This window comes from Sturnus vulgaris, chromosome 11, assembly GCF_052056855.1.
Source record: "Sturnus vulgaris isolate bStuVul1 chromosome 11, bStuVul1.hap1, whole genome shotgun sequence".
NCBI lineage: Eukaryota > Metazoa > Chordata > Aves > Passeriformes > Sturnidae > Sturnus > Sturnus vulgaris.
The window spans coordinates 17,225,588-17,251,033 of NC_142253.1; the positions used below are offsets into that span (position 1 = coordinate 17,225,588).

Sequence of the window (25,446 nt, forward strand, 5' to 3'; positions counted from 1 at the left end):
TGTTGTGTAGTACATTATTCTACACTAATTCACTGCTAAGGTTTAAAAGGAAACACAACAGAGAATGCAAACAATTCCTTACCTAATTGGGGTTAATGCAATGGAAAACAGGAACTGCATCCTCGTGCTCTCTAATTCTTTACAGGTACTTGCCTTTCACCAAATTTTAAGTCTGCTATTGAATTCCCACTATAATGAGAAAGCTTTGTAAAAATAAAGAAATAGAAGACCATATAGTCTTGATCTTATCCTTCCAGAGCCTTAAAAACCCTTTTGCCTTCTCACTCTTTCCTCTGGCCATGCACCCAGACTGAGAAACTCGTTCTCCAGTCAGCACCCATGGATACATAAAACATTCACAGAAGAAATTGCAGCACTACTTTTAAAGAAACTACCTCTACCCTCACTCTGAATAAGTAATTTCCAAATGATTTTATCAATTGCTTAGGTTTGCACTCATTTCCACTCCCCTTCATCCACCAGGTGTCCTCCTATTGCCTGACAGTGGGAGGTTTGGGAGTCCTCTGGCTCCTGGTGGCCCTCCCTCAAGGATGGAAGGGCAGAACTCCACCAACCTATTTCCCTTTCACTTTCCCTAATGCTTCTTAGTCTGTCAACTTGCTCCCTATGCTCAGCCACTAGTGAAAGGAGATAATTCAGCTGTTCACACTGCAGGCAGGCTTCACCTGCAATGCCCTTGGAGCCACTGCTGAACTCAAACACTCTGCACAGAAATGGGTCTGCTCAGACACATCCTTTTAGGATGGTTCTACTATTACTAACTGCAGTTTTTGACTGTGGAAAAAAAACATTACTAACAAAACCACAGAAACGAATCAGTCAACAGAGACAACAGATAAAGAACCGTACTAGCAGGAGGAAACCTGCAGCCCTGCCCGTGTGAACTGCTGTGCCCCTGTTTGCCTGCTCGGGTCACTGCACTCCCCAGAGCCCTCTGGTAATCACCCTGCCCTGTGCCTGCACGGCTAATGAGAGCTCAATGCTCAGTGACCCTCTGCTATTTTCAGATATCATTCTTCAGCTGGCATTTGTGGTAATAAAACTAATAATTTCCACACCTTGTGTCTTTAGCATGCTTTCACAAAGACCCAGGTGGATGTGTCAGTGGCACACAAACATTATGATATAAAATGCACTTTATGCAATTTCAACAATGGTTTCTGAACATGGACAGTAATGCAATTAGCAGAATAGTAATTAACTGATGATAACACACTGGCATTCCGTGATCTTCCCACAGAACAAGGCATTTCAGTATCAGCAGATGGGAAGAAAATCTGTCAAGAAATCAACTCCACCTTTACATTCTCTACAAATGTTACAAGAAAAGGAAAGAGGGAGAAAGAGAAACTTGATATAAATCTTTTGAAGAGTCTTCTCATTACTTATTCCTTGTACAAGTATCTACATTTGCCTAATAAAAAAAATTAATATTTATTCCATCTAAGATTTTCAAACTTTAAAGGGCTTCTCTCTTCTGAAAATCTGCCAGGTCCTTACACAACAGTTAACAAATTGTACCAGAGGGTGGCAGCCTGTTGCTACAAATAGAAGGAAAAATCACTCTAAAGAATAAATGATAAAGACTGTTAGAGCACAGGAAGAGCCCAGTAAAAGTCACAAACACTGATTAAGCAGAAAGGCCTGTTGGAGTACTAAAGTACTCTAAGTGCTGCTAAACCCTGCGTTCTGTATCCTGTTCTACACCATTAAATCACCAAAGGATGGAATACTTTCATTTTTTCCAAGTCTTCTCCCCACCTCTTTTCCCAATATCAAGCTACCTAATGCAGTACTTCAAACATAGCAATACAAAGAATATTGCAGCATTAGTAGACAAAGAGCAGCAAACTTTATAAGATACAAAAAGTTTAAAGAATATAAGAAACTACTAAATCATTATTTTAACTTTTCCCATCAGCTGTGGTAAACATACACAATGTAAATCAAAACATACCTTCAATAAAACACATTTTCTTTCATATGACCTGGGTGCTTTCTGCTGCTAGACTGAGTTAAAGTAAGTGAAGAAGTGTTTATTTTATTTCCTTTTTCCAGTACTAATAGTTCATTCTGCTCTGCCCAGAATGAAACCTGCAGGAATTCAGTCTATCAGACAAACTGGCTAGAGGTGTCAGGAAGGAGAAGAGGACAGCTGGACAAAGAAAAAGCACAGCTATTTGGATCTCACTGCCTGATCTTAAGAACAAAGAGTTGCAAATTCCTAAAAGCACAATGAAGCTTGGGCTGGATGAGCAGCCAGTGGACTGAAAATGGGCTGGAAAGCAGCAAGCACAGAGAGGCCATGTAGTGAACTCCAGCTGGAGGCCAGGAACTGCCACTGTACCCCAGGGATCAGTGCTGGCTCCTGCCTGTTCCCATCTCCATTATTGACATTATTGACAGGGCAGATCACCCTCAAGTTCCCTGCTGACAGATATGTGACTCTCGATGGCCAACAGGAGCTCAGTTCAGTGCAGTTCAGCTGAGGGAAGCCCAAAATCTTTTACCTGGTGAGGGATAACCCCATGCACTGGTGGCTGACTGGAAAGCAGATTTGCAGGAAAGGATCTCTGGGTCCTGGTGGGCAAAGTGAACATGAGCCAGCAATGTGTCCTTGTGGAAGGATGGCTCAGAGTACCCTGGGCTGCTTTAAAGGGATAAGGACAACTCTTCATTCCCAGTGTTGTTGTCACTAAGTTATTCCAAGAGCTAAGAAGCTCCAGAAGCTTGGATTCCTATGGATTTGAGTTGTGCAAGCCTCAGGTCCTTCCAGCTGCTCTTTTCCTCACACTACAGCACCTCTGTGCTGCCAAAGGCCAGAGCCAGCTGTGTGCCAAGGGCTCACTCACAGCTCTGCCCTCTCCTGCCTTCCAGCTGCTACTAAGCAGGATTTGGAACTGTCCCTTCCCCAGCTGAAGGACCTCTCTGGAGCACTTTCCTCTGCCCAGCTGCTCTTTTTCACAAGTTAATAACAAATATTTCTCTCTATCCTGTGTCAAAATTGGTTATAATTGGTAATAAGGATTAAAAGATACCTAGTGAAATAAGTGACAAAGATAAAAGGTTCTTTTTTAATAAACATTTAGAAGGGAAAGTTTGGCTATTTTAAACATAATGAAAATTTCCAAAATGTTTCATGAGAATCCCAGTAGGAATTCCTGTACCTGCATTTCCCAAAAGTGAGTGAAATGACTCAGACCAGAGCAGTTGAAAAATATAAACTAAGATGTGCAAATTTTTAACCCTTCATATCTATTTACTAAAGCAGCAAAATATCTCACCTACCTAAACCAGGCTGTGCATAGAAAATCTGATACGAGTTCACTGTTAAGCAACTTTAGAATAATTTAATGTAAATTCAAAAAGCATTTACCCATGTCCTAAAAAGCAATTGCTGTTATCTCTTGAAGATACTCATTCCATATTCATTCAATTGCCAGTTAAAATATTGCACTGTTTATCCAGAAAAACTATGGTACACTACAACTGACAAAATAAACATTAATATTTTCATTTCATTTCATTTTGATGAGAATTTAACAGCAGCATGATAATAAAAGCAGTACTAAACTAAAAATAATGAAATTGTGTTCTAAAGGCTATTTTTTTTCCTCAGTCTCTATGCTTAGAATTTAACATTGCTTCTTGGGCTTGTGTTGGAACTTTTTCCCTCCTTTCTGGGGAGACTAGAGATTTGAGAACAAAGCTGCTAATAGGAAACATATGGAAAAGTTCTGGAGTAAATGAAAATCTGACTCGAATTCCAAATGCCACGTATCACATACCATGGTCTAAATTATCTGCTAAGATAAATGCAAGATTTACCCTCCATACTCAATGAATCACATGAGATGGAAGACAAGGTTATGTATGAAATAAACAAAAACAAAGACTTGCATGATATTTAAGAGACCTCCAAATCTAATCAATATTTTGAAGCAAGTTGGGATGTTTTTCAAAGCCCATGTGAGCCAGTAAAAGACTGGCTCAATGGAACATGCTGCCAACAGCCAGCCTTTGCTGCAGTTTTTTGTATAAAATATGAACATTCCTACCCAAGTGAACAGTCAGGCTCTGGATTTAACCACTGTGCTGCTGTGGTTGCAGTGGGAACCCCACACAGCCAGGTTTTCCTATGCATCAACACTTTCCTGTCTCAAATCCCTGTCCAAAGGAAATGTGACCACGATGAGATTTCTGGCACAGCAGCACTGAGGAGTCAGTTTTGATGAGAATCTCACACATTTCCACAGGCAGCCAAGCCTTGCCCCAGCCTCCCTGTGCAGCAGCAGGGAATTTAACAAGCCTGGATGCACCAGAATAAACCCATGCACAGACAGCCCCTCGAGAAGAGTCACACAGCCAGCTCATCCCACGTGTGCTACCCATCACCTGCACAAGGTTTCCATCAGAATCACGCAGCAACATTGAAAGGAACAGCTTCTCCTCACAATTACATTTGCAGGAACTGTTATGGAGTTACAGTCTCTGCTAAGAATGGAAAAAATCTCAAGCTGACAGGCTGCCAGAGGATGGAAAATTTCCAGAGGGACAGAGAGGGAGCAAGTCACAGACACAAGCATGGACTTGCCTCTTATTTCTTCAGCTGGTGTTATTTCCAAAAGCTGTTTAGACATAAAGACCAATGAAATTATTTTTCTTCCAGAAACACTCTTCACAGAACACCTAAATTCATTTGTGAAAAACTGGCCTGCCATTTTAAAAGATACTATTTTACCAAAATTTGTATCTTTTTTAGGCCACCAAGAACATCCAGTCACCATTATTATCCTTCTGTCAATCTCTATCTTCTTTCTATTCTCCAGGGTGAAACAAGGAATAGACTGAATGAGGGAGTCACAAGTCAGTAAAATGGGCCTAATTTTTAACATGAAGAAACCACTTTTGTATTAACCTCGTGAGAAGATGCCCAGATTAAAGAAGTGATAGAATAATCTAGGATTCTGCAAGAACAATAAAAGCAACTTCTATACTAATTTCTCCATCAGCAATACTGTGATGCAGCTTAATTATTACTTGCCTAAGAAAAATTTAGTGATTAATACCTAAAAATTAATAACTTCAGGAAAGCTTACTCAGCATTTTGGAATGCATAGTTTTCATATATATTTTAAGCTAATAAATTCCATTTCTATTTAGATGTTACCCTCCTGTAAATAAATATTACTGCTATATTTCCTCAGATACTAATTTTTACAAGGAAAAAGACTTTTGATTTAACTCCATTAAAAAAATTACTAACATAGAAAAAGAAAGCCAAATAACTTTCAGAAATACAGCAAAACTAAACGTCAATACAAAAGTAGAGTATTTTACTCCCATATTCCCTGACTGCATAATGCCATCCTTTAATATGAACCAGCAGAGCCATCCTGTAATAGGGATGAATTCTGAGATTAAAGAATCAAGGTGCTTTTAGAAGCCATTTTCCATGCAAACACCTACCTAACCTGGGCAGTTAATGATCTCTCTGACAAACTATACTCCTGTACAGTGGCTTGTAAATCTGAGATATTTGATATGAAGATAAAATCTGTCATGATTCCATATGGAACAAACACTTCAAACCTCACACTACCATTATCACACTCAGACCTCAAAAGCATCTTCTTAACCAACATGTCAAGAGATCCCTTGATTTTCCTGTCAGGACCACACTTAACAATTAGCATTTACAAACCCACAATCATTTATTTCAGAAAAGTAGAAACTAAGTCTGATCTAAACTCAAATCTTCAATATCCTTCTTAATGCCTCCTTCTAATAGATGGAAGAAAAATGTAATTACCCTATATAAAAGCCCTGTATCATTATTTATGATAAAGCCACAAACAAAGTGAGTATTTTAAAAATATAAAATGTTTCTTACCATAAACTAACTACAACTCTTGGTGCTGTTTTCCTTGAGCGCGTTCCATTGGAGCTCACATGTGTAAGGCAATATTTCATTACTGCTGTTTTAGGAATGCTTTGCCTTAGCAACACTGTGTTTTATGGATTCATACTGCTTCTAGTGCCTGGTGCTTAGGACAGAAAGGGTAATGTATGCTTCCCACTTGAACAGTTCCCTCCCAAAATCAGAATGCACAGGAACCTGAGAAGAGGAGAAAATGTGAGCATGGAAAACACATCTGTCAGATGTGCAACTGCCTCGTAAAGTCACTGTTGTGTCTTTCTAAAATGTACCTTTCCACTCACACATGTGACCATGGCTAAACCCAGTATCTAATTCAGTCATTAGCAGGTCAAAAGAACTACCCCAGTCCCCATTCTGGGGCTGCCTTCACAACACACAGACTTCTTTGGAAGTTTCAGCATTAAGCCAAGTGTTTGGCAAAGATGTGGAGGGAGATCTGGGCAGCTGTCTTGCATTAAAACTGACATTTTAAAAGGGAGCTACCACTATCAGCTCAGTTCTATTAAAGTTTAATCACTCAAAGCACTGATTTCATGCCAACCCCTCACTAAGATCCAGTTAATATTTTAAAAATAATTTATTTTTAAGAACAAAAACGTTATGGATGTTTAGATTTTGGCTACAAACAGCTTGAGGCATTTACTCCACTCTTCAAAAAGCAATAGGACAAGGCAAGAGAAGGGGTCAGAAGCAAGACAGAACAGGGACACTCTTGCCAGATTACCAGGGGGCGGATTGCAAAGCCCAGATCAACTTTTCCTCTCAATGAAATAGAAAGAGAAGCTGTGGCTGCCCCATCCCTGGCAGTGTCCAAGGCCAGGTTGGACAAGGTTTGAAGCAACCTGGGATAGTGGAAGGTGTCCTTGGCCATGGCAGGGGATGGAACTCGATGAGCTTTTACTATTCTGTGATTCTCTGAGTGCTGGTTTAAGTGTAAGCCTTGCTCAAGTCTTCACAGAACAGGTAATAGAAGAAACAACTTCCAGCCAGAGTGACTGGATCCAAATAAGACCCCCCTGAGCTCTGCCAAGGAGGAGCTGTGAATCACAAATTATTCAAACTACAGAGAAACCCTTTTGATTTGATTAATGCCTATAAATCAAAAGACACATTTATTTTATATGTCAGGCACGAACATTGCTTCCAAGGGAGCATTAATATTAAAGAAAGTCCTAACAAAATGGAGATAAAAATGGAGAGTAACAGAAGGAAATAAAGGGTAGAGAGATTATATCTTTCCTTATAAGACAATATGCCAGGGCACAGAATGATGTGTAATAACACCTGGTGTTTCTGTGAAAGCTTCCAAGTCACAGATTCTGGCTGTAGAACTGCACTGCAGGCCATAAAGGCAATGTGGTGCCAGCATTACAAGGTTGGTGTTAAAAGGAAAGGATTTATCCTCTTTAAGAAAGAAGGGATCATAAAAATTCAGAACCATTTTAAGGCCAATGTTCAGTTTCTAGACCACAGGAGAGAGAGGAGAGGCTGCCTGGAAAAATCCTCGGCACCACCAGGCTGGACAGTTGTATTTGTTTGAATATTTCTAGAACAATAGGTATTTAAGAAAAGAAACACATTCTGTAGTTATTGTAGAATCAGACCATCACTCCTAAACACCCTTAAAAGAGTAAATAGGAAGCACTTTCCATCACGTACAAGGGGAAAATTTCTGCTAATGCAAAACATTTTCCTATTCATGATCATTCAGGAATGCTTTGGCAAATAACTTACACAACTACTCTATTTTTGCCTGGAAGTGCCTAAAAAGCTTATAAACATATGATTTTCAGACTGGATACAAACCTGAGAACAACCTGAAGCTGCAAGCACATTTTCTAATTCTTTAACCAAAATTGCAAGAAGTCCTTAGCTATAAATGAATGAAACAAGCTAATGAATAAGGTATTAAAATAAATTATTACGGTAGAACTCACAATCTCTTTTAGACATCTACTAGTTTAGGGCACTGAAGTCAGCAGTTCTGCTCAAAATAAATGAGAAGTGCCTGCTTTGGAATAGACACTCAGCTCCATTACCTTCCTCACTTTCCTCCCTTCCTAAACACTGTGTTTTTTTATTTACAATGTTTATTAGTGAGTGCAAGACACCTGTCATATACTGTGGTCATTTATATAATTTTATATAAGACACAAATCGGGCAAACTAACAACTCTGTTAAAGTTTGAGATCCAAGTGCAAATGCTGCCTCAAGAAAATGAATATACCTGCACCAGTAAACAGTGGTTGCAAAACCAGACAACTATTCCCAGAACTCCACATGGGAGGAAAACACAGCCCAAAGTCATCTATCTTGGAACAACCAAAGCAGGCTGTATAAAAACACAAAGTATAATGCAAAGCATATTTATTAAACAAGATATTCAATTACTAAAAACACAAGTGTCAGCTGACCAACAGTGACTCCCCTCAGCAGAGATTTAGAATTTCATACAATTCAGGGTATTTTAGAGTAACCAGACACTATTTGTTACAGATAATACTGCTTACATCAATTGTCAACTTGTTTTATTATTCCAGTATAAATTGTTTATGACTACTTGTTACTGTGTTAGTAGAAACACTACATGATGAGGACTATTTAGATGCCTCTACTGTAGAAAGTAAAATCCATCTATTTTTTAAAAAGTAACCTCTCTCAATACAGTATTAAATCCTTCTAAGATTTCTAACACAGCTATATATTCAGAAAAATGTTACATCCCTCCTCTTCGGTCAGTCCTTCAAAGTCAATTATCCACTACCATAAATTGATATTGTCATACAAAAACCCTCACATATTATAAATTTGAACATGCCAGGAAACTTGATACTTTGCTTTTGCAGTACCAATTGTTCCTTGCACATGTTCATGCACAAGTGTAACCAATCATCTAATGAGATCAGAGCTTCCTAATGTATTGCTTCTAGTGAATTCAGCCCTAAAAATTCAGTGTATTACTGTTCATTAGTAGAAGTTACTCAGTAATTTCCTATGAGATTATATTAATTCCCATGCTACAAGGTCAATAAGCTCAACTGTTTTTCAGTTGCTCAACATGTTCTTCCCAGGAGCTCTTAGCAAAACAAAGTAAAACATTGAAAACAGGCTGCACAAGATGTGGATTGCCAGAGTTTTGATCTTGTAATACCACCTACTAAATGGGAAATAAATAGGGACCACACAACAAGGTTCAGGTCAGAGGCAACAGAAAGCCCCACACGGGGCACAGCTCTGTCCTTCTTTGCTTTTCTAAACAGTTTAGGCCTTGTCTCAGCTCTGTTGATATGATTTGGTGGCCCCTTTTCCATAACCTTTAAAAACACACGTTCCCACAGGGACAGGCTCCTGGAATGATTTTCCATTCCATGAAGAGCAGAATACCACCAAAGTCACTGAGGGTGAGGGCTGGGCTGGAGCTTCTGCAAGAACAAGACCTTCAGCTCTCAACTCACTGAGCTCTACACTGCAGTCAGTGAATTTCCAGAGGAGTTCTGGCACAGGAGAAATAAATATTCGTCCCAATATTCGGGCAGCTCTGTCGATGGCAAGCACAGGTAAGAAGGATCTTTGCAGATCATACACGGAATTCACAGAGGCTGCAGGTGGCTGACCTGAAAATTGGGATGCCAAGAGCTTCTGTGCCTACAGTGCAGCCCAGCCTCAGTGCCATTGCCTACAGCTGTTTCCTACCCACAGGCTCTCTGAGCAACCAAATTACAACCTTCACAGCTCCTCGTTGGGTTTGACTCTGCACTCCCTTTTTTACTGTGCCCTCACTCATAGGAACAAACATCACCAATTCTTATCTAAAACACGGAATTCCTTCAAAGTTGTCAACTGAGGATTTTTAAATCTTGAGCTCTTTTTTTCAGACATCTGATAGCAGGGCCAGAGCAAGACCTTTGCAATTCTATTAAGATCAAGCTTCCAACACAATCCTCAGGTCTAAGTTCCCTAGCTTGGCTTCATTTGAGTTCCCTAAACCCTCTATAAACAAAATGCACTTTTCTTTTTTTCCTTTATACTTCATATGGACCAGCATAAATTTTGGAGGGAAAAGAAAAAAGAACTCACCAAGAAAAACCCACCAAACACAAAGAAACCCAAGAATCTTTTATAGTAAGACAGTGAATATAAGGAAAAGGCCAATTAATTTAAAATATTTATAACTTTTTATCAGGGCCAGTCTCAGTTCCACTCACCTCAAGGCCACTGGTGATATTTTCTACTTTATCCCAAGAATATTTGCACTAAAATTTGGAAATTTTAAATGTGTTCAGTAGACCATACTCAACTAGCTAAACCCCTCTAAATTGATAAAATAATAGAACAGCCTTTCTTGTGATTTCAGCTCAGAAACAAAATTGAAAAAGCTGACAAGTCTCAGAAGTTGAATGTAGTTAATGGATGGTGAAATTCCAAAGATTTTAATTGATAAAAAGGATCCATCCAAGTTTAGCTAAAGAAAATAAAATAGCTTGAAGCCAACTCAGACTTCTTGCTTAACATACATCCCACTTTGCATCACAACTGCATAAATAAAATGATAAAAAAAGAAAAATCCCAAATCAACATTAAAAATAATTCCTTCCAAAGCATTCTTAAAACTGAAAAAACATGCTGAAAATTCAATAAATTTTCAGAGCTTTTGAAACAAGAAGTCTTACATGAAGGATACTAAATTTAATCCTCTCATTATCTGCCTTGTAAGGAAATTCCTACCACACCACAAATGAAAATGAAGATCAAACCACACAATTTGACCAAGATCACAAAGTATAGACTTGTTTGTCTCCAAAACAACTCTTGCAATAAAACAGGAACTGAGTCTTAATATATTCCATGGCTAGAGCTGCATCAGCCTCTGCAGCTCAATATGCTTCAAATCAAGAACTTTACCACAATTTTTCAAAGGACAGACTCTTCTGTCCTGCCACCATGGATTTTTAAATTCACCATGAGATTTTAGATCTCCTAAGTGCTTAAGAGACTTTGGGACACAATCAGTAGTAGAAAACAATAGAAAAATATCAGGTATGAAATTGGAACTTTAATTTTTATCTTTGGATAAAATCTATGTTTTAGTTACAATTGTTACTAGAACAAAGCTTCCAAAAATATGTGCCATGTCCTTTGTCTTGTGCTAAAAAAAATAACCATACTTTGTGGCAGCCAGTAACATTTTACTAACTGGTCATAACAAACTTGGTGGGGCTTTTTTCATCTCTCACTGTGTATGTATTCTATTAATTACTTAAAAAAAAATTACTGGTTTTGATTTAGTGGTACAATGTAGCTGTTCAACTATTTGTAGGACCATTAATCAAGGACTATGGAGTTTTAATTTCTCTCTTGCAACCTCTCCCTTGTATTCTGCATTCCCTACATAAATACATGACTACTTAAGTTTATTTCCAGTATTGCCAACTCCTACAATATGAAAAAAAAAGTCCTTTGGTCATGACTTCTGATGCTTTTCTTTACATCCTGAATGTTAGTTATGTATTATTTATCTCCTTAACCATATTCTTGTCCTCAGTATTAGAGAAGAAACTTGAGAAGGTTGAGCAAATCGTCAGCTTCATGAAGCTCAAAGACACAAGAAGTAAACTTGTTGCTGCATTTTTTAAAATATTATGATTCTTCTAAGGCTTTTTTAAGAACCAGATTCTTCCTTGTGAATGGATTTTGAAATAAAATAATTTTTTTACTAAGCCAAAAGCAGAATTAAATGCTTTGGATAAATAATACCAAAAAAATTGTCCATTTTCTCCATTTTCTGCGTATATCACAGATATCATATAGCAACAAAGGCAGATAACTGTACCTTCTTTCTTTAATTCCTCTTAAAACCTAAGCAATATTTTTCTTAAGTAAAATGGTTTATGTTTCATACTTACACTTTTCACAACATTTATGCTCTTTCTATACAACTTAACAAAAAAGATGTTGGAATGTTACTGTGAATGCTGAACTTTAACACCCCCACACCAACAGCACAGTTATGGAACAAATCCTTTGCAGGAAGAAGATTGGACATAGACAAGGAAGATGTTTATAAGAGCTTATTTATAGTACATGCTTCCCCTTGATTTTGGTAAGGGTAATTTTTTCACTGTTTCTTAACTTCATCCTCAGAATACAAAGAAGAACTGAATCACTGCAGCTGAACCCGCACTATGAACTAATAACCTCTGTAATCATTTTTGAAGTATTATTCTCTTTTTTTTTGTAAATGGGAGTTGGTAACTGAAAGAATCCTGCCAATTGTCTTGGAGAGATTTGAACAAAAGGAGGAATTGCTTCACAGCCTTATGACACAGCATCTACAGCAAGTGATGATGTGGCACAAAGCAGTTTTTTTAATTTTACTGGCAAATCAGAAGAGGGGCCAAGGCTGTTATTTTGTGTTGCCTTCCTGCAAGGCTCCTTACCACAAAATATGGCTTAGACAGACCTTTTGTTCCTCCAGCTGGGGTAGGCTATGTCTCAGATGATTTCACCAGCACAAGAATTCGCTGCCCTCTACAACCAGAACTTCTCCGACTTCCAAAGAGTAAGTTTTCTTGGTAAGCAGGAATAAAATGAACTGATTGTATTATTTTTCAATGAAGAATGATTCATGCATGTTATATAATATATAGCTTTCAGCAAATAAACTGCTTACAAATACAGTTACTGAGCTCTGACTTCATTAAAGATGGTAGAGAATCAAGCTTTTAAGATTTTCTATTGTTTTTCAGCTTTGTATTTATGTGTTTTATCATATTGTGCACATCTGACCTGCATTTCCTGTTATCAAGTTTCACCTGACATGAGTGTTTTAAAGCTAGTTGGATTCTTAGAGATATTTCATGAAGAGGTGTCAGTGTCTCAGTGCTTTGAGACACAACCTGCAAGCCTGGCAGGACAGTTACTATTCTACTGGTAAGATACTCAGCTACAGCCAAAGTATCAAAATGTCTCCCCAAAACCAGCTCCTCTCTCTCCATAAAACCTGTGGGAGACTTTGGTACATATTACTTCTATTTATCATTTCATCTGACATGATGGGAATTCTCTTCACATTGTCCACATAGCAAGTAGATCGATCCCATAAAGGCCTTATGCCAAAGTGAGGAGATTTTCCTGAGTTGTCCCTCCTGATTTTTAAGGACAATTGTGGCACTGAGAACAAAAATAATTAATTAGAAATGTTGTGACATGGAGTAGAAGTGCTGAGAGAATAGAACCAGAAGGTGAAGCTCAAGTTCTGGACTGCAACTGAAGAGAGAGAAATCAAAAGGAAACAAAGTATGAAATAGGCAACGGGGACAGACTGGGATCTGCTCCACAAAACCAGAGGGCAGTCGTGGAAGTTGGAAACAGATTTTAGATAGACACCAACTGGACTGATTAGAGGATATTCTGATATACATTGCCTGAAATGTGAAATATGAATTCCTTCTGAAGCACAGAATTGCTTCTCAACCCAGCACAGTGCATTTATGCAGCTCTGGATGTGTCCCTGCTAATTGATTAATTAGCCCAGACATCCCACAGTGCTGCAGGGATATGGAGTCCCTGGCTTTGCTAAGGACCTACCTGGAGTGGAGTTCCTGACTCCAGACAAACCCGATTTTCAGGTTTTCATCAGTTAGGAAACTTGACTACATTCAAATGCGAAGTTAGATATGCAGATTAGGCAATGCCACATGGTGACACCCAGCCCCTGGCACACACAGGCTCTGTGTCACACAGCACAATTACAAAGATATTTCAAATTCCAAGAGTTTGTTACTACTTTTCTCCTTAGAATTCTCTCTTTCCTGTTCAGTTCATAGAATACATCACGCATTAGGTAATCACCACTAGGAATCATCAGAAATGACCACTTGTCTCATCTCCTTTGTTACAGATAGTGTTCAGTAAACAAATACTCACAGAGTCCCTTGGCTACAAAACATATATGAAAAAAAACGAGAATAACTGCTTTTCTCTCTCTGCTTCAGGGTTCTTGTACTATACTGAGCAAAGTCTCTTAAATTTTTCCATTACTTCTGTAGTTTGACCTGCAATGTAACATTTTGACTCATTGCTCCTTAAATTAAACATGATTCACTTGACATGATTAACGACTCTCATTCTGACAAATTACAAGGTTCCTTTAGCTGCATAAAGTACTGTAAAATGTTAGACCAGCTTTGAGCATCAGAAATTTGACCTGCAAAATTATTTGCCTTTTACAGCATCAGGGTTTCACGTCAGAAGGGTACTTGGAAGGTAAATTGGTTCACATCTATAAAGATCATATGGTTATTACAGAAGCAGAAGAATACTACAAAGAAAAGTTACCACTAAAGATTTTATACCATGTGCAGTGCACATTGGTTAAATTGTACTAGCTTTAAATAAATGATGGGAACAGAAAAATCACATTATTTCATCATTAACACAGTAGTAAATCAGTTGTGTTTTGTGGAAAACAGAAAAACAACACAAAATGTCACAGAACGTACAATTTTCAAAGCCCCATAAACTTCTATTTTACATAATATACAATGTTTCCAAGGAATCTATTTTAATGTTCTCTTTATAGAAACAATCCTGTTATGGTACCCTTCAGTACCAAGTACAGCAGAAGTGGAAAGTTGTTCCTTGTCTGTAGTCAGACCAGAAAACCTCTGTTTACTTCAAGGACAGTAAATTTGTTTATGTTTTTTACATGGAAAGTGCAGATCAAAACTTGCGTTTCCTAGTAATGCCACAGACAGAGTTGCCAAAAAAAGGCATTATTCTACTTACTTCATTATATACTGCTGCTTCTTAAAACTTTTTTGCTATTTACTTTATAACTATCCAAAACTTAATGTTTCTTCTCATCAACAGGTCATAACATATAAATTTAAATATGGGGATTCTGAGTCACCTGTCAATCCTCCACCTCCTCTGGGCTGCTTTGGTTCTTTGTCAGTATGAAGATTATGATTTTGAGGATGAATATGGTGGGGAGTCAGATCATCAAGTTCCATATTATTTTAACCCAAATACCCAAGCTGAAGTTCCTCATGTTCCTTTTCCAGTTGAGTGTGCCAAAGAATGTTTTTGTCCACCAGCTTTTCCCTTATCCATGTACTGTGACCACCGGCAACTCAAGGCAATACCAAATATCCCCAGTCATGTCCAACAACTTTATCTGCAAAACAACAACATTGAAGCTGTGCCTGCAGGACCATTCACCAATGTTACCTTTGTAAGGGAAATTAACCTCAGCTACAACAATATTAAATTCCATATGATTGATCATGGTGTTTTTGCCAAACTTTCGAACTTAGTGCAACTTCATTTACAACATAATGAATTAGAAGAATTTCCATTCCCTCTGCCCAGCTCTCTAGAGAGGCTCCTCCTTGGTTTCAATAAAATTTCCCGCTTACCTGGAAATGCATTGCAAGGACTGCCCAACATGACCATGCTTGACCTTTGCAATAACTTACTTGATGACTCAGTATTCAAAGAAAAACCCTTTTCAAACATGAAAAATTTAATGCAGCTCAACTTATGCAACAACAAATTACAGACAATGCCTCCTGACCTGCCACCATCACTTCGGCATCTTTCTCTTGAAAATAACTCCATTTCTTATATTCCAGAAAACTATTTCACCAGACTTCCCCAAATCATTGCTATAAGAATGTCCTACAATAACCTGCAGAACATTCCACAAAACACCTTTAATCTACCCAACCTTCTAGAACTTAATCTTGGACATAACAAACTGAAGGAAGTGTTCTATATTCCAAGAAGTTTGCAGCATTTGTACATCGAAGACAATGAAATTGAAAGTAGGTTGATGGTTAAACGTCATAAAAAGCAATAAACTTAGTGGATTTTGGCATTGGTTGTGGGAGGAGTGTGGGGAGAATATCATCCTATATTCTTGGGATGCAATATAAATACATTCTCAGTCATTTGAGACCAATTTGAAATTAGAGAAGGATTTAATTTTTGAAGCTTTCCTCAAATTCACAGTTCTTTGTAAAAGTTAATACCAGTTTTTCATGTAACAGCTAAAATCTTTTTGAAGATTGCTTTTGATTTGGCAACTGATAAAAATATACAGAGAAAAGGAATTACGAAAATACTTCATTCACATAAAACAGTTATTACAAATTCCTTACCTCGAAACCTTGTATTTTGCAAGCCCCCAAACTGGTACTATTGTCATTTACAAAACTGATTTAAAACATAGAGAAGGGTTATATTACTGTACACCACAAAAACATTTTCAATTTTAAATATCAAAACATAAGTTTCACTTTTGCAATAGTCTAAACCATAACCACTTGCTGCATTTTAATGAATATTTTCCCCTCTCTCACAGCCATCAATGTTACTGTGATGTGTCCAACCCTGGACCCACTGAACATCAAGCAGTTAACCTACATACGGGTGGATCAGAACAAGCTCACGAGCCCCATCAGCACCTATGCCTTCTTCTGCTTCCCTCTCATCAGAACCATTTATTATGGAGAGCAAAATGTCACTGTCAGCAGGCCAACCGAGCTCAGAACACCAGTGTTCCGCCGCTTTCTAACACCAGAGGAATTCCAGGAAGCAGAAGACAATCAAGAAACGCTCAATCAAGAAACTGAAGAAGATCATGAAGCAGAAGACAGCTACTTTCAACCTTACTATCACTGAAGTAATCACTGTTAATAAGTATATGTGGAAACTTTTCATTAGTCTGGGTTATTCATATCTATCCTAGAACAACTGAGCAGTTTGGGATACTCAAGATGCATCTGTGGAGATAAGAGTTTAAAGTAGGTAAATGTCCTATTATTGGTGTAGGAACAAAGAGCACTCAACTGAGCATTAGATAAAGGTCTGACACAGAACCTGTGTTGATGATGGGCTCACCTTTGGGTGAGCAGACAAAGTGAAAGAAAATTGACCTGAAAAGCTTCTCTGTTCTAAAGTGACCCAATTGCAAAATTACTAAAACACAAATCAGTGTCATAATTCAATAGGAACAGGTGATTAAGGCCAAAAATCCATCCAGCTCTACATCCTACTGCTGAGAGCAGAAGCCAAGAGATGCTCTAGAGAAAAGGACAAGAGATTGAGATTACAAAGTATTTCTACAAGGTTTCTCCACATCTCCCAATTTCTAATTGGATGAGGACATCAAATATGGAGCTTCAAACCTTCCCCATATTATGTTTCAAGTGTCCTGACAAGCTGTACTATAATATTCACTTCTTTGGCTGTCCTTTAACTATCACAATCTTATAAAGGAGATTTCAGCTTATTACTAACACAGGCAAAAAAGAATCTTTCAGCAAGCTGCTGGGATCTAGGGAAAAGCACGTTCATTAACACAACCAAACCATTAGCATTTATATTTTCCCTATGCTTCAGCCCATGTTATTTTAGAAGACACATAGAAATGTAATGTAATCTTTGCATTTAGCATTCATCAAGCAGAACAGGAAGAAAGAATAACATTGCAGATTTTTTAAACTATTAATTTAGACTATCCCTCTGCACAGCTAATACCAATTAGCTGTATTCTGCTTCAAAGTAGACTCAACATTGCTTTAAGTAACCTGAAGAGAACTTTGAACTATACAAACGTTTGTTATATCTTATACCTAGGAACAGATCCAGATAACTACAGGGGAAGATAACACTATAGAGCACTTTATTGCCTTTTTTAAAATCACTTCTTTATTTTTCAGCACTTTTTCCCTGATAGAGCTTAAATAACAGCAAAATAAAATGTTTGCAAGTGATGGATCCATATATCATACTACCAACTTTGCATAATTTTATGTAGTGTTTTTAGTTGTCCTGCACTTTAAGTACAATGTAATCAGATTTCTATTAGAATTTAAGAAGTTAGGCAGGTCTCATTTTTTCCTCTTAGAATTTCAGTTAATTTTTTAGGCCCACCTTCTTATGGTTAGTGATGTATCAACTGAAATATTAAGAAAATGAAAATACTTAATGACTTCTTTTTAAGAGAAAGAGATTTATTGTAAAGCTATTAATATAAACTTTAAGAATATATGTAGTCTTTAAGGACAACTGGTTTTAAAAATTTGTGGGTACAACATTTATTCTACTGTTATTAATTTGTGGATCTTCAGCCAACTAACTCGAGAAATCTCCTCCTCTCTCCTTCCCCTTTTTCTTATCTGCATTCTGAACAGATCCAGTATTCATAGCAAACTGTTTTATAGTCACCCCACAAATCCAGTGCTACAGAATTTGTCTGCTTTTTTAAAAAACCTTATTAACGTTTATCACCTGCAAACATCTCTGGGTTTCTGAATAAGGAACACATGCATGTATTCATTCCTTCATTTAAACACTCAATATCATTTATGTACAGTATATACAAGAATTTAAATATATCTATAACTTCATTTCTTTATTAATATATACATGTAGTATATTAACCTTCGGGAGCCTTTCAGCTATTTCAGATTTTAAGTGAATGGTGCAAAAAATGCAAATCTAAAATAAGAGGCTTTTTTGAAAAGCTTGCTCAGCTTTAAAAATAAAATAACACTAAACACTATTTTGCCATAGTATGAATATTACATCTTTTATCACAAGCTTTCTGCTTTTTAAAGACATTTAAGAAACAAAGCTTAGCTTTAGTTTTAAAATAGAAGTCAAAATATTGATGCTATATGCATTTCTCAAAGTCAAACTGGAAATTTTTGAGAACTTCAGAGCTCTCTTATTACACTTTATTCATTCAGGTGGAACATGAAATTTGTATTACAAGCAGAACTATTTTAACTGACTTTTCTTTCAATTAATATTCTCATATCATCAGTAGCACATAGGACACTTATTCCAGAAAGGCTTTTACAGTGCACAGGGAAGTATAGACTTGGTAGCCTCAGAGAAATGAGAATTTATAATAAAGTACTGGATTAATGGATATCTAGCTGAGTGCAATTTGCTGTGGGAACATAGGGGATGTGTTCTGTAAAAGTCATTATGTTTTTGCCTTGTGAATATGTTGGAGTTCTCTGAGGGAGTCATGAAGGATGTGGAAAAGGGAGATCCTGATCCAAACAACCTACAAAAACTCCTAAAGGTTTTTAAGGAAATTCAGTTGCCACAGATTAGCAGGCAACATCACAAATAAAAATCAAATAAAATATGAGAAACAGCCTAAGAATAAATGGTCAATTCTTACTATGGAGGGGATCTCACTGGTGGGAACTTTGCAAAGGGCCTGTGCTGGAATTCATTCCATTTAAAATGCTAGCAAGAGATAGACAAACCAGGCTGAGAAGTGAGATGCCAACAATGACTGCTAAGTGTTGCTAAAGAAGGGCTGCAAAAGTTCTCAGGATGCTAAAACAGCCAATGGAGCTCATCACTGTTAAATGAGAAGTGATGTCCATGGAAATGATGATCTTAGTTCCACATTAAAACTAACGAAGGATGACCTCACCAACATCACTCAGAGCAAGACTCAGGAGTGTCTCAGTAGCCTTAGGTGTTCAGTGAAAACACTGGCTCAGCACTCAGGAGTCATAAAAAGGAAGCTCAAATGTAGGGAGTAACTAGAGACAAATGGAAAACAAGAGACATCAGGACACTGCCATAAATCTGTGGCTCACTCAGACATTAAGTGCAGTATTGATTTCCAAAGCCTCAGGTAACTGGTGTAATTATACAGGGCATGATTGGAAAAGGATTAGAGAAAGGTCACCAAAGGTAAGGATTGGCTTCTATATCAACAACATGGAATGCACTAGGGCTCAGCAAAGAAATGGCTTGGGGGGATACAGAAGATACCCACAAAATTATTAGTTACATTGACAGCAAGGGTCGAGGGATTGATTGCTCCAGTAGAAGGGAAGGAGCCACCAAACGAAGCTCTCATGTCCCATGTGCCTGAGGACACCGTGGCTGCAGCAGCAGCTTTAGACACTGTGTTGAGAAAAGACTGGAACAGTAATTATGTTCCTTGGAAGAGATGCATTAAAGGTTGCTAAACAAAACACAGTAGGTACAAAAGTGCTGCAAACAGCTGGAGACAGGCTAGAGACAAGGATCATATGTGATTGCTCTATTCTGTCTTCCCAAAGCATCTGTTTATGGGCATTGCTGGACACGGGATATTGTTCACTAATCTTTATTAATTAATTCCACATCAAGTTCTATGTTCTCACTATCCTGACCCATGCTGGTACTGCTCCTCACTTCTACTGCCTTGATACACTGTAAAACATATTTGCTCTGGTACTTTCAGAACTGGTATTTTCAGTTTGTTTACAGCACAGTCAGAAAATACAGAAACAAAGCTTGAGCTGGGTTTTAACTCTGCATCTCCATGAGCAATTCAGGTAAAGTGCTGGTCATAAGAAGTTATTATAAAAATCAAAAGAAAGATAAATAAGAGTAGTTTAATCCAACTGTCTATATTTCTTCCTTTAGCCCAAAAAAGTGGGAATGTATTTTGCTTTTTCCCAATAAATATTTTTTACATTTTGCTTCAGTACTCTGATAATAAAAGTTATGTGGATGAGGGCAGAGGCTCCTTTATAGAAAACAGATGTTTTACAGTTCACATTTTCTGATTTAGTTTAACACATTCACATTTCACAATACAAATCCATTTCCTTCTTTGCCCAACCTGATCATTGTGAGCTATAAGCATAGGCATTTCCTACCTGAAAAGGGGAACATACTATATTTTTAACCAAAAAAAATACAGATTGAAGAGATTTCGCAATCATTTTCCAGTACTGCTCCAAGAGTATGAACTATTCAGCTACAAGCCAGTTTGTGTATACACTATTGAAACTTATGGAATTCCACAAATACAAGCATTTTTAATGTTTTTAACTATTTTGCCCAAAATTCATATATCTAACAACCTAATTCATTTAAAAGGAAAATAAATAGAAACAATCTTGTAATTAATTAATTAATTAATCATCTACAGAGAAAAAAAAATCGACCTTTCCCTATTCTAAAAGTACAGCACAAGGAAAATATAAATGTGAAGATGAGCCATGAACACAGAGAGGAAAGCAGATGCTATGAACAACACAAGGAACAGATGCCTGGAACACTGAAGTAAAATATGGATAAGGCCAATGATTCTTGGAGCCCTGACTCAAATGTCCCTGTGGACATAGTAACAGCTCTCAACAAATGATGGTATTGTCATAAGGAAGTAATGCCAATTTTGGAAGGAATTCTAAGAAATTATAATAAATTGCAGTAGGTTGGCTTTTGTTTCAGGATATAACTGATGTCACACAGCAAAGTTCAAGAGAACATGTGTTTGACAGAGGGCTCTGGGTAAATAGCACTGTTACTCTGGTTATCATTTCTATTTGTTAACCATAGTTTGATTTCTGTTTAATATTATGCATGATTTTTGCAATGTGCTTTATTCATTTATAACACAGTAGCCAATAAAAGGAGTTTTTCATTTCCAGAAATGCAAGAAATAAAGGTAATGTCTTCAGCCTTAAAAAATTCTGATTATAAATCAGAAACATATGGAAGGATGTTCATACAATCAGTAGGTCATTTTTCAGCTGTCTCCATTTTGCAGCTGGTGGCCCTAACAGTGACCTAAATTAATTACATTCACTGAGCCTTGGAAATAGTTGCAACTTTTCATAAAAATCTGGAGGTGTTTATGCATAACTATTTCTTTAGTGATTCTGAATCTTGAAGAATGTTCTAAATTTTCTCTCTAGGACATGATGACATTTAGTTTACATTTAATACTACCTCTGAACCCTCCTCCATCCCTTAAGGATGCTGAGTTGGACTTGACTTTGTTTTACAAAATGACTCTTCTATAGCCCCACCTTAGTTCTCAAACCAGTGAAGAACCAGGAGATTGCTCTCTCCTCCCTCTGCAATACTTTTAGCTCCCAGAATAAATGCAACCCCATCATCATTACTGGTGTTAAATTGCCTTGAAACTATTTTTACACCCTCTGTCAGGACCTCAACAAAAAACAGAAGGGAAAGAAGGAGTCTGAGAAGTTTCAAATCCCACATTTATGCAGCAGCAAAGAGATAAAAGTAGTTTTAGAAAGTAGAACTAATCCCACAAACATCAAGCAGAAAAGGCCTGTGTTTGAAAAAAAAACATGTGTAGAGAACCATTCCAAAAAGTTATTTCTTTTAGGTTGCAAAAGGAGAAAACAAAAATAGAACCATTGAGTCCAGTTCTAACCTCACTTAATGCTTTTCCCCTCTTTAACAGTAAATCTCTCACTGCTTGCAGATTATTAGGTACATGTTATCAGGCTGGTGCAGTAATTGTCTTTTCCTCAATAAAATCTTTTCTATTATAACGACTCCAATGCAGAGCAGCTGGTCAACACTGTGAGGTGTTCCAATCACACTCCACACAAGAGCTATGCCAAGGAACCTCCAATATGTTACTTTCCACATGAAACAGAAATATCTCACACAAAAGAAAATCCAGCATTGTGCCCAGGTATCTTTAAAAGCTTTCCTAATTTATTCTCATCTCATTCTGTCCCACACAGATGTCTGGCCACGAGAAGACACCGACTTTGAGCACTCTGTATTAGTGATTCCCAGCACCCACCATCAGCACAGGTCAGCTGAGCAATAATCCATGGTACTTTTTTCCAAGAACACTTATAAACAGTAAAACTCAGAAATGACAGAAGTTTCCAATATCATCCTCTAGAGACTATGATACAAGATGAAAGACAAAGTCTTTAAACAGCTGCAAAATACACTTTCTCTGTCTAAATATAGAACAAACCTGAGTGATTAAAAAGAATCTCAGCTTTGGTTTATTTCATAAGGAATATCTTGATAGCAACTTTATGGGACTCTCCCTAGCACTGCCTCATGGCCTCATTAACCCCTGCACCCCAGAGGTAAGGCCCTATGTTTTTTCCTCCCCATTTTTCTTTTTCCAGTGTTCTGCCACTTGTTGCACAACCAGAAGTCTTTATATAGGCAGTGCCAGCCCCTACCCCCATGTAATTCCTACAGGCACCTTGGAGAAGTCATTTCCAACCTGACTTGCACAGAGGAAATTCTACCCACCTTCTTTATTAATATATAAACTAGATTCTTGCCCAGATGCTGAAGATTTAGTCAGCAATGTGTATAGTTTGGATAGTTACCCTCATTTCTGTCTTGCTCTCCTATGTTTTTCCTACCTCTGCCATCCACACTCATCCAAGCTTCTCATTTTTTCTCTCCTAAAAGCTCTTTATTCTTCACTGTCTAGCATGACAGAAGACAACCCTGGGCAATAAATTTTACACCTACTCCGTATGCAACCCTTTTCACCCAAAGTTTTTCTGACAGCAAAATTCAGAGACTAAAATCCAATCCCATTCATCTGACTTAGGTTCTATCCACTACAAGAAAAGAAGTCTTGTGATTAATTTGCACCTTCAGCTACACTTTATAGCCTTTCAAAATTACAGGGAAATAACTACTGTTCAAATTTAAGCCACAATTCCATGTCAACAAAATTAGGAAAAAACCTTTTTAAAAGCTTAACAGTCCAGCTGAAAGTATTTTGTGGGGAAATCAGTCAGTGCAAACGAGATATCATGGGGAAATCAGAAAACATACCATGAACATTATCAAGGCCCTCTTCAAAACCTAGAGCTCAACACGTTAACAACACAACAGGCTGGAGTTTCCAGAAGAGAAACCACCTTCCAAGTACATCGATCCTTGTAACCAGAGTCCAAGCAACAGACACTCAGACATCCAATTTCCAAGCACTAACAGTGCCTAGAAAGCACTCCTTGCTTGCCAGGGTATTTCCTGTCAGCTCCCCTACTGCCAATGCATAAGAACCACCTATTTCACCTCACATGATTTGGATATTGTGGTTATTTTTAGTCACTCTGAGCAGGAATGAAGCAGCTGAAGGAAGCAATACTCCCCTTCCTTGTTTGCAGCCACTCGTACCATCCCCATCCTTGTGCTGATCTGAGCATCTGGTACATGTTCAGATAAAAACTGGGTTTATCTGACACTATTTGCTGATACACTTTATTCTTTCACGACAATGCAGACAAGCTATAGGAAAAGGTTACTACTTAATTTGGCACTGTAAGCTCCTCCTTGGTGACATCACACCAAATGAACTACTTGACATCTCCCTCTGAATGTATTTGCAAGGAAGTATTCATGAGCTTCTGAGAGGGGCCCCTGTTATAGTGAGTACACACACAACAACCTTTTTGTGATAAATCTGGTGACCCTGATGAACACAGACTTTCACGTTTTGTGCAGAAGCTGTTCCTGAAGTTGTCTAAAAATTCAGAGCCTCTTCTCAAGTGTTTCCTTGAATGAGGAGTTCCTGCATATTAAAGGCCCCATTTATTTAGTAGTTTTCCCTCATTTTTAAGGTTGTCATATGTAAGGAAAGAAAGCTGTTCCTAAGACATTCTATGTAGCTGTGAAATCTAAGATGTCAGTACTTACAAAATAAATTATCATAAGACTATAACACATATATTAAATATTTTATACCTTTATACCTTGCTTTCAGCTTCAATACTTAGTATTTTTTTTTCCTTAGAATAGTTATTCTTTGATTACATTCAAGCACTGGAAACATCTGGATGCCCCAGAGACAGAGGAAATCCTAATGTGGATGTTTGGCAGAGGGGTGGCAGCTGGAAAGGATAAGTACAAAGCAGAGCTGTGTCATTACTTCCCAGACATACACGAAGGCAGGAGGGATGCTAAGGTGGTACTGACACTGCAATTTAACCACTCCCAAACTCCTGGTGTCCTTATTGTTCCAGCAGAGCAGCATGCAATGGGATTCAGGGCCCAATTTCCATTATTACTGAGCCTCTTCCCTTCACATCTCCAGTTTATCATCATAGCATTATCCCAGAGCAAGCTTCAAGTCCAAACTATCACATTATTAAATTTGCATATGAACTAAGCTATGAACATTTTTATAAAATCCAAACGAGTTCAGAATCTGGCAGTATTATAAACCCAAAAATATTTTAGACAGCAACTGGCCATAGTCACTCTGCAGATTTCCTACAGACATTTGGCTGCTAAACCAGGCAGCATTTAAAAGATAACTTAACCAGAAGGTCCACAGTTTATCACCAGTATTACTCTAAGAAAAAAAAAAAAAAAGAAAGGTATGACAATAAAAGAGAAATGTAAATCTGGATATATTCCCACTAGATTTTATTGCTACATACTTTTTAAAGACTTGAGAAAGCTACTCTATAAACTTTCAAAGTTGGTCATCTGTCTCCCATTTGTGCTGACTGCCAAAAATTCATAATGAGGAAAAGGATGGGGGAGGAAGAAATGCATTACAAATTCAGAAAACTGCTGCTCATAGTTCAGATGGAAATTCTACACCTGGACAGCATTCACTGAGTTATCTATTGAACTGAAACAGGACTTTATTCAAAGCAAGTACTTTTTGTGAAACCCATTTTTCAATAAACTG

The 25,446-nt window shown here is 37.6% G+C and overlaps 2 protein-coding genes across 4 annotated transcripts in view; one reads left to right on the plus strand and one right to left on the minus strand.

Moving 5' to 3' along the window:
- The window catches only part of CENPP (centromere protein P), a 111,934-nt gene that overhangs the window by 61,371 nt on the left and 25,117 nt on the right, over nt 1-25,446 (minus strand). The window lies entirely within an intron of this gene.
- Nucleotides 12,102-21,410, plus strand: OMD (osteomodulin). Of its 2 annotated transcripts, none has more exons than XM_014869741.2 (3): nt 12,102-12,535; nt 14,835-15,790; nt 16,330-21,410. In XM_014869741.2, exons 2-3 carry the CDS (start codon nt 14,857-14,859, stop codon nt 16,647-16,649), a joined length of 1,254 nt encoding a protein of 417 aa, XP_014725227.2. In that variant the 5' UTR covers nt 12,102-12,535; nt 14,835-14,856; the 3' UTR covers nt 16,650-21,410. The 2 variants fall into 2 exon arrangements, with proteins under 2 accessions (XP_014725227.2, XP_014725228.2); XM_014869742.2 differs by having other exon boundaries at nt 12,127-12,522.

What these genes read in the sequence shown, in the direction of transcription:
- OMD (XM_014869741.2), top strand. Translation starts at nt 14,857, where the DNA reads ATGGGGATTCTGAGTCACCTGTCAATCCTCCACCTCCTCTGGGCTGCT. An exon ending in CGAAGACAATGAAATTGAAA is followed by an intron (nt 15,791 to 16,329) that starts GTAGGTTGATGG and finishes CCTCTCTCACAG; the next exon opens with CCATCAATGTTACTGTGATG.